We start from the raw sequence: 10,569 nt of genomic DNA, 5'->3' as shown, positions 1-10,569 counted from the left end.
AGCATGCCAATTGCACACTCCCTGAAAATTTGTGACATCTGTGGCATTGTGTTGTGTGACAAACCTGCACATTTTAGAGTGGCCTTTTATTGTCCCCAGCACAAGGTGCACCTGTGTAATGACCATGCTGTTTAATCAGCTTGTTGATATGCCACACCTGTCAGCTGGATGGAACATCCTGGCAAAGGAGAAATGCTCATTAACAGGGATGTAAACAAATTTGTGCACAACATTTGAGAGAAGTAAGCTTTTTGAGTGTATGGAAAATGTCTTGTTCAGTATTGGAAGGAGGCTAACCAAAGTTACTGTAACATTATCAAATGTAATGGCTGTAGTGAGTCATGCATGGAGGACCAGACATACATATAGGCGAGCTTTGGAATCATTTAGTGGATTACAAGGTACCACTTAGGTTAATCAAGCTGGGATGCTGTTGAGTCAATTTTCCCCATTCCTTTGAGGAACTGAGGCTTCAATTAGAATAATAATGGTTGTGAGTGATGTGGATTTAATGTGGTTCCTTAAGTTCTGCTAGGCTTTACTTACTGTGCTTACAGCTCTCTCTCTCTCTCTCTGACAGTGTGTCTGGGTGCTCATGGGAGATATGCTCAGAAGTTGTTGACTGATTTGTTCGCTAACTACACCAACGCTCTGAGACCGGTGGAGGACACAGACCACATCATCAACGTCACACTGCAGATCACCCTCTCACAGATCATTGACATGGTAAACATATACACAAATGCATACATACACAAGGTCACCATGATGACCCCACAAGCACTACTTACCCTCTGTATAGGCCTCCTCTGATACTGTTTTCCCTGCAGGATGAGCGTAACCAGATCCTGACCACGTACCTGTGGATCCGGATGGTGTGGACGGACGCCTACCTCACTTGGAAGAAGGATGACTACGATGGTCTCGATACCATCCGTATACCTAGTAGTTATGTATGGAGGCCTGATATTGTCCTATATAACAAGTAGGTCTGGCTGGTATTGAGACACATCGGTTCTTCCTGCACGGGTTTGTTGTCCTCTTCCTCACACTCCTTTTCCTCACCCTCCTCTGCTATGAACACAAGCTGGACACCCTAGAAGCTGTTACTCAGGGGGTGTCAAGGCAACAGGTGTGCTTCTGATGCTCATCACAGTGTATAGGTTACGTTAACAGGACGGTTTCCTGGCACTAGTTATAATTTATGGCAATGTCTTTAGTTCTATTTATTTTTCATTTCAGATTGACAAGTTTGGTCGCCTGTCTTTTCTAGTATGCGGTTTTTACACTTGTTTTTGGATACTAGTTGTTCTTGCCAAAACTAGCACCTGGATCTAAACGTACTGCTGTGTACAGGGTTTTGCATTAGGAAACACAGTATAAGTGGAATAGTCCTTCTATTTATTATTTCACAGTATCTTATTCTCCCTTTATTTTGTTATGTTTTAATCTCCATTTGTTGTAATTACAACACACAACTGAATCAGTAATCCCTTTAGGATGGGCTTGACTTGAACATGTTCTATATAATTTTTTCCAGAGATTATATCTGGACAGGTGTGAGGATTGTGTGTTACATGAAACTCACAATAATCCCCTTCCTGAGCTAACACTCTACCTGTTTAAATATTGAATCCCTGTTGGAGGAAGGTTGGTAGCAGGGGGATGCCACAGAATGTAGATTCAGTTCCTAAAATATGGTTTCTGAGAAAATTCCAACTTTGAGAGTGGTGACTATTAAAGTTCTATGTTCAGTCCAGTACCTGTGATCAAGGTCAGAAATGTAGTGAGAGTGCTGAGTGTAGGAGTTGGCTATGAGAGGAGGGCTCCACTCTTGCCCTCCCCACTCTCTTTGTGCCTCAAACATCACCTTTCAATCATCCTGCCTGACCATCATGACATCCTTTATCTCTCTGTGAGTCATTCAGGTTTCATGTCATTAACTGTCATTAACCCTCTCATCTGCCTCTTTAACCACTCTGTCTGTCTGTCTGTCTGTCTGTCTGTCTGTCTGTCTGTCTGTCTGTCTGTCTGTCTGTCTGTCTGTCTGTCTGTCTGTCTGTCTGTCTGTCTGTCTGTCTGTCTGTCTGTCTGTCTGTCTGTCTGTCTGTCTGTCTGTCTGTCTGTCTGTCTGTCTGTCTGTCTGTCTGTCTGTCTGTCATTAAGGTATTAGACACTCCATGCCCATCTTCCTTCCCTACATTTCTGCCCTCTGTCTTTTCCCAGTCTCACCTCTAAAGTCTTGACAGTAAGTATATATTTTCTCTTTTTCTCTAATATCAATTGTAGATAAGAAATACTTTTCTATGGTTTTAATTGCCTTCTTTGTTCGCCAATGAATTCCTCACACACTCTTTCCCCTGCCTCTTCTCCATCTCTCCTCCTCCCATCATCCCTTTGCTATTTCTCCCCCATACACCCCCCCCCTCTTTCCAACCTCCCTACTCCTCCTTCTCCCTCCCCTCCCTGTCACCTCTTACCCATACTCTCCCTCCCTAACCCCCCACCCCCCACAGTGCTGATGACCAGTTCTCCAGCTCTATGGAGACCAACGTGGTGATCCGTAACGACGGACAGATCATGTGGGACCAGCCGGCCATCAGTAAGAGCTCGTGCTCCGTGGACGTGTCCTTCTTCCCGTTTGATGCCCAGCAGTGTCGCCTAACCTTCGGCTCCTGGACACACAACGGCAACCAGATGGACCTGGTCAACGCCCTGGACAGCGCTGACCTGGCCGACTTTGTGGCCAACGTAGAGTGGGAGGTCAGATTGATTAGTTTATTTTGCCACTTTTCTATCCTTTATTTATACCAATGCTTTTGCTGCTATTTATACAGGCAAAGCCTGATCTTTATTCCCTTTTTGCACTTTATTGATTGAAAACCTTTGCATTTGTAAGACTGTCTGATCTTGATGTTTTTTTTTACACTGAACAAAACTATAATTGCAACATGTAGTGTTGGTCCCAGGTTTCATGAGCTGAAATAAAACATTTTCCATACACACAAAAAGCTTATATCTCTGCACAAATTATGTTTAATTTTGTGCACAAATTTGTTTACATCCCTGTTAGTGAGCATTTCTTCTTTGCCAAGATAATCCATCCACCTGACAGGTGTGGCATATCAAGAAGCAGATTAAATGGCATGATCATTACACATGTGCACCTTGTACTAGGGACAATAAAAGGCCGCTCTAAAATATTTTGTCACACAACACAATGCCACAGACGTCTCAAGTTTTTAGGGATCATGCAATTGCCATGCTGACTGCAGGAATGTCCACCAGAGCTGTTGCCAGAGAATTCAATGTTAATTTCTCTTCCATAAGCCACCTCCAATGTAATTTTAGACTATGTGGCAGTACGTCCAACTGGCCTCACAAACATAGACCACGTGTATGGCGTCGTGTGGGCGAGCAGTTTGCTGATGTGAACGTTGTGAACAGTGAACAGCTTATGCCTGCCCATAGTGGCAGGCATAAGCTACGGACAATGAACACAATTGCATTTTATTGATAGCAATTTGAATGCACAGAGATACCGTGACGAGATCCAAGAGTATGTACATGCCAGTCAAGTTCTTCCACACAGATCTCAGCAAACCATTTCTGTATGGACCTTGCTTTGTGCATGGTGGCATTGTCATGCTGAAACAGGAAAGGGCCTTCCCGAAACTGTTGCCACAAAGCTGGAAGCAAAGAATTGTCTAGAATGTAATTTTATGCTGTAGTGTCAAGATTTTCCTTCACTGGAACTAAGAAGCCTAGCCCATGAAAAACAGCACCAGATCATTATTCCTCCTCCACTGAACTTTACAGTTGGCAATATGCATTCGTTCTACTGACATCCGCCAAACCCAGATTCATCGGTCGGACTACCAGATGTTGAAGCGTGATTCATAACTCCAGTGTTTCCACTGCTCCAAAGTCCAATGGTGGTGAACTTTACACCACTCCAGCAGATGCTTGGCATTGCGCATGGTGATCATAGGCTTGTATGTGGCTGGTTGGCCATGGAAACTCATTTCATGAAGCTCCTGACGAACAGTTTCCAGAGGCAGTTTGGAACTCGGTAGTGAGTGTTGCAACCGAGGCCAGAAATGTTTTTATTACGAGCTACACGCTTTAGCACTCGGCAGTCCCGTTCTGTGAGCTTGTGTTGCCTACCACTTCGCGGCTGAGCCGTTGTTTCTCCTAGACCTTTCCACTTCACAATAACAGCACTTACAGTTGACTGGGGCAGCTCTAGCAAGGCAGAAATTTGACAAACTGACTTGTTGGAAAGGTTTGCCACGTTGAAAGTAACTGAGCTATCAGTAAGGACATTCTACTGTCAATGTTTGTCTATGGAGATTGCATGGCGGTGTGCTCGATTTTATATACCTGTCAGGAAAGGGTGTTGCTGAAGTAGCTGAATCCACATACTTTGGTGTATACAGTGTATGTGTGTTCTTAGACCACTAGACTACCCTAGGCCACGCATTTCTATTCTATTCCATGCTATCCTAACAACAGGTTCTGGGTATGCCAGCCAAGAAGAACGTGATCCTGTATGGCTGCTGCTCAGACCCCTACCCAGACATCACCTACACCCTGCACCTGAAACGCAGGGCCTCCTTCTACATCTTCAACCTACTCATCCCCTGTATGATGATCTCCTTCCTGGCCCCACTGGGCTTCTACCTGCCGGCTGACTCTGGGGAGAAAGTGTCCCTGGGGGTCACTGTGCTGCTGGCCCTGACCGTGTTCCAGCTGCTGGTGGCAGAGAGCATGCCACCCTCGGAGAACGTACCACTCATAGGTGAGGGACTTGGGGGTGTTAGAAAGAGAGAGGGGGGAGAGACATGGAGGAGGGAGGGAGAAAAAGAGAATGAGAAAGGGAGGGAGAAACAGCTTGCCATGAGTACAGCAATCAGAGAGAAAGAGACACATTAGAATATATGCTTTTCTCTGGTCTTTTGAGGTCATTTTATCTCCTTCTCCAACACTAACAGAGACTGACCAGCTCGCCTCAGAGACTTTTATAGATCTTCTTCTCCCATAAACTTAGGCAGAAATGTTTAGTGAATATTGAATGGGTCTTGCTCAGCACAATGTCCTCATACAGCCTCTCTCTGCTGCTCCATTTAACTGCCTGGAATAGTAGAGATGTGATACACAGCAGGGAGACCTTTATGAATACTGAATAAGCATATTTTGTATGTACATTCACTATATTATTCCATATTTTATTGTGATAGTATTGGGATGAGCAAAAAGCACTTATTAAATTTGAATCAACTTTGAAATGCATGCAGAGTTAAACAAGAGTGTAGGCATTTTTGCAGTTGTATTTCAATACAGGAATGATTTGAGTTGTAGTATTTGTGTGTGCTTGGCTTAGAGAGCCGCTGTACTAAATTGTGTTGGTGTATGTGGGATAATGTTGATGTAATGGTAGAGAGGCCAAGCAAGTCGATATTGGCTGTCCAGATAATTTAATGTGCTGCAATCACAGCTTGATAACCTATACCCTGCCTTCTCTCTCTGGAGCAATTATGCTTGTCTGTCTATTTAACACTGTCTAGAATCCTGCAAGGCAGTGATGTTATGTTAGCCAATGTACACCATTACATTGAATGATTATGTTTGAGTTGTTATACATGGAATAGACTGTATTGCTGATCACTATTTCTCCACAGGGAAGTACTACATTGCTACCATGACGATGATCACCGCATCGACCACCCTGACTATCTTCATCATGAATATCCATCACTGTGGTCCGGAGGCGCGTCCTGTCCCTGAATGGGCCCGCCGCTTCATCCTGCACTACCTGGCACGGATCTGCTTCGTTTTCGAGGTGGGAGAGAACTGCTTCACTGGCACCCCCAAGAAACAGGCCCCGCCTGAGCCCCCATCCGACCACAATAGCAACCCCCAAACTAGACGTACTAACTGGGATGTGAACGGGCAGGCCTGGGCAGGCATGGAAGGGAGGGGTGAAGAGGAAGTGGGAGGGGTGGGCATAAAGACACAGGAAGAGAAAGAGGAGGGGAATAGACTGGATGTGAAAAAAGGGTCATACCAAATGTTTGAGCCCAGTAGGTGGAAAGACGACCTGTTTGTAAGTATCGATGCAGAGGAGGAGGAGGAGGGAGCAGCAGGAGGAGAGAAGGGAGAAGGAGGAGGAGAGGCAGAAAGAGAGAAACGTTTCAGAGAAAACATTGGGTGCATGGGAGGGGCAGAGGAAAAAAGAGGCAAAGGTGGAGGAGGAGGAGAGAGAGGAGGTGCAAGAGGAGGAGGTGCAAGAGGAGGAGGAGAGAGAGGCTGTGTGGAAGGAGGAGGAGAAAGAAGGAAAGGATCATTAGGAGGCGCAGAGGCTAGGGGTAGGAGGGAGGTGGTGGTGAGCGTCCAGTGTGTGTGTCAGCACCAGGCGCTCCGCAGGAACATCGAGTACATCGCCAGCTGCTATCATGACCAGCGTTCCACTCAGAGACGTACGGGTGAGTGGAGGAAGGTGGCCAAGGTCATGGACCGACTCTTCATGTGGCTCTTCTTCATCATGGTCTTCCTCATGAGCCTCCTCATTATGGGCAAGGCCGTATGAGCACGTGCAGAGAGAAAAGGGAGAAGACTCCAGGTACAAGTGACCCTCAGGCACAGATCTAAGATCAGATCCTACCCTTCCCAAATGCTGACCTTAACCATTAAGGAGGACCCCAAACTGACCTGAGATCAGTGTCTAATAGTAACTTTATCCTACTCCGAGGTGCAGTAGGCCAACTAAACCATTCAGAGTTTACCACAGGAGATACTGTGTGTGGGTTTTTGTACGTATACTAGCTGTTTATATTCAGCACTGTGAGGTAGACTTAATTGATCTCATTTCATACAGAAGTAGTTTTCTGTGAGTCTAAAGTGTTTGTAGGGGAGACAGGAACAAACTTAATCTGTGAAATGTAGCCAAAGCAATTCTTCTGCCACCTGGCGACTATTATAAAACACACACACACACACAGTTTAACAAGTCCACATTTTTATATCACTATAACTTTTACCGCTCTTGGTCCTTTTACTGATTTACTGTATGTGAATTATCCATTAGACAATTGTATTTTTAAGTGTACTTCTCAGGCCTGCCAGTCACTACATGAGAACCACAGTACTTTATGAGTGCACACCTGAAAGGTGCACACTTTCTTTGAGTGCACTTGACGCTGTTGAAGATTTGATGTGTAGATATAGTATAGAATGACAATGCTAAAATAATAGTAGTGGTCCATGCTTAAGAAGACTAATGTATCCAATGCTCATCACTTGTCTTGTACCATAAAGAATATTGCATATGTACAAGTACGCCATTAAATGTATTAAATATTTCATAATATCCAAATCCCTCTGACTTTTTTCACTTTGTAACCCCAGGCAAACATTTCAGAGTGAGTCATGAAAGGGAAAGGAATACTGTTATACACTCATACATTCCAGTTGTGAGGAATAGTACAGGATACATGGAAGAGAATGAGGGGGACGGTACATTAGGACATGTAGTAGTGCAATCCAATAACCCTTTAACATCATTATGGCTTTTTGAAGGAATTAGAAAAGCCATTTAACCTTAACTTTAAAACCCATTGGAGAGTTCTGTAGTGACGGTACAAGGGTAATCTCTCTCATCCACTGCCAGGCACTAATTCTGCTCACGATGACAACCATTCATATACACTCCCAAACTACACACACTGTAGAAAACAGGATTTTCATAGGCTTTGAAATTGCTTAGTGGAGTGGTGCCAGGAAAAGAACCTCTCCCTCAACATCCAACAAATGAAAGAGCTGATTGTGGACTTCAGAAGACACTGATCATTATTCACGATTCGTTCAGGAGACTCTGTAATCATGGTAGCATCCACATTAATGTAGCAGTGTTTAGAAACATTTTCTATTGTTATTTAAAATAAAAGTGACTCCAAGATGACACAATAGATTATTTACCATTCATTCCTATCGGGCACAAAATAATCTGAAACAACCCAAACAGCAAATGCATCCAAGTTTGTAGAAGCTTGATGCAATCATTGCGTGCTAGGAATATGGGACCAAATACTAAACTTTTTACTATTTTAATGCACAAGTGAATTTGTCCCAATACATTTGTTGGGACTATGTACAAAAAGTGCTGTAATTTCTAAACGTTTCACCCAATATCGATGGAAATACTCTCAAATGAAAGCTGACTGTCTGCACTTTATCCTCATAGTCATTGTATCATTTTAAATCCAAAGTGCTGGAGTACAGAGCCCAAAAAAAACGAAAGAAAATGTCACTATCTGTCACAGCTACTCCTGCTCCCTCCTACCGGCGCTCAACATCACCGGTTACACAACTCATGTTTGTTCAGTTTATCGGGTAGTGAGGTCTGCACAACGCATCACTGGGGGCAAACTACCTGCCCTCCAAGACACCTACAGCACCCGATGTCACAAGAAGGCCAAAAAGATCATCAAGGACAACTACCACCCGAGCCACTGCCTGTTCACCCCGCTATCATCCAGAAGGCGAGGTCAGTACAGGTGCATCAAAGCTGGGACCAAGAGACTGAAAAACAGCTTCTATCTCAAGGCCATCAGACTGTTAAACAGCCATCACTAACATTGAGTGGCAGCTGCCAACATACTGACTCAAATCTCTAGCCACTTTAATAATTAAAAATGGTATGTAATAAATGTATCACTAGTCACTTTAAACAATGCCACTTTATATAATGTTTACATACCCTACATTACTCATCTCATATGTATATACTGTACTCTATACCATCTACTGCATCCTGCCTATACCGTTCGGCCATCGCTCATCCATATATTTATATGTACATATTCTTATTCATTCCTTTACACTTGTGTATAAGGTAGTTGTTGTGAAATTGTTAGATTACTTGTTAGATATTACTGCATGGTCGGAACTTGAAGCACAAGCATTTCGCTACACTCACATTAACATCTGCTAACCATGTGTATGTGACCAATAACATTTGATTTGACTCACCTTCTGCACCTGACTCCCGGTGTATACGTTACGGTCTCAATCATTTTGGAGCTCACTGTAACTGCCAAAATAAAGGAAACACCAACATAAAGTGTCTTAATAGGGCTTTGGGTCACCACGGGCCAAAACAGCTTCAATGCACCTTGGCGTAGATTCTACAAGTGTCTGAAACTCTATTGGATTTCCAAAATAATGGCCTGCCCAGCATTTTTATACATGAACTTAAACATGGTGGGATGTTAATTGCTTAATTAACTCTGGAACCACACCTGTTTAGAAGCACCTGCTTTCAATATACTTTGTATCCGCCAGTCACTCAAGTGTTTTCATTATTTTGGCAGTTACCTGTATGTATCCTTGACATTTTGAAATCCTGAATAATTCTGCTGGTATTTGAGCTGATGATGTCAAATACTCATTGTGACAATAATGAGAGTGGATGTTTTGCCAGCTTTTAAATTCCCTTAAAACTGAATCCATGTAAAAGCAGTGACCTTCGTAAACCTCCCACACAAAAAATGTCAAATAGTGACATGGTGTGTGTATATGTGCCTGCATGACATCCATCGGGATAGTGAGTTTTATGGCCATAGCCTTTAAAAGCACTTTGAGTTGCTTACTACAGTGATATGTTTTTTAAGAGGGAACAGTTGTTTACAGAGCCAATGGAGATAGTGGTATATCATGAACCAGCCCTACGCAACTATTTTACCACCTTTACCCATCCATTCTCACCGAGATGGAACTACTCTAAAGGGGAACTACACCTGCTGATTTGGCCTCATTTTTTGGCTTGCTCCAAAAAGATGATGATAAATACTACATCGGAACATTCAGTCTGCAGCTGTTTAAGTACTTTAGTAAACCACGACCAAACAATTTCAACAGAGAGAGACGACAAAGACATACAAGCGTAAATATGTACATTGCAATTATTTTTGAAAGAGTGGTCGTTCATGTGCAAAGTATTCACATTCCCACGAGCATAGTTTTCCAACTGTATGTATAATTGGTCCCCTCTCTGTCTCTCCCGTTCTTTCTTTCCCCACCCCTTTCCATTGTGTAACAAGCCATCATGTCGGGTTAGTCCACTAGTGTCTTTTCAGTGCATTATGTTAGTAGTCAATTCAACCTATACTGTGTGTATTTATGTCTTTTTGTGTGATTATTTAGTTAGTTAGTAAACAAATAATTTAGCCAAAATGTTGCTGATTCATACGTTAGGTTAGGGTTTGTGCAGATATCCAAGGATTTTGCGATATTCAGATTGAGACTGATGAAGTAATGATTAATAATTGACTGATTGATGTAAGAGATATAAATATCTTTAGAGTTTAAGTTGGGAGATAGTAACTCGTTAAATAACTTTTCCCGTGGTGCCCCAAGATTGCTAATGAGTTAATTGTTACATGATTAATTTAATAATGTAACAATTAAACGTAGTTAATTGATTTGATAAAATAACAGTCATCACTTAATGGTAGTCCCGTCACGACAAACTTTCAAATGTAGTAACAAGTCCATGCAGAATAAATAAGC

At 42.9% G+C, this 10,569-nt stretch overlaps 1 protein-coding gene across 1 annotated transcript; it reads left to right on the top strand.

The window, feature by feature from the left end:
- The first annotated feature begins 1,002 nt into the window (after positions 1–1,002).
- Positions 1,003–7,367, top strand: LOC106603565 (neuronal acetylcholine receptor subunit alpha-10). Its single transcript, XM_014197422.3, has 3 exons — positions 1,003–2,763; positions 4,516–4,801; positions 5,682–7,367. The coding sequence occupies exons 1-3, from the start codon at positions 2,542–2,544 to the stop codon at positions 6,587–6,589; spliced, it is 1,416 nt and encodes a 471-aa protein (XP_014052897.2). The 5' UTR covers positions 1,003–2,541; the 3' UTR covers positions 6,590–7,367.
- The last annotated feature ends 3,202 nt before the right edge of the window (positions 7,368–10,569 follow it).

The sequence above is a fragment of the Salmo salar genome, chromosome 04 (genome assembly GCF_965601325.2).
Source record: "Salmo salar chromosome 04, fSalSal1, whole genome shotgun sequence".
NCBI classification, from domain to species: Eukaryota; Metazoa; Chordata; class Actinopteri; order Salmoniformes; family Salmonidae; genus Salmo; species Salmo salar.
Note: the sequence above shows the minus strand (reverse complement) of the source record. Positions and strands in the feature narration are given on the sequence as shown.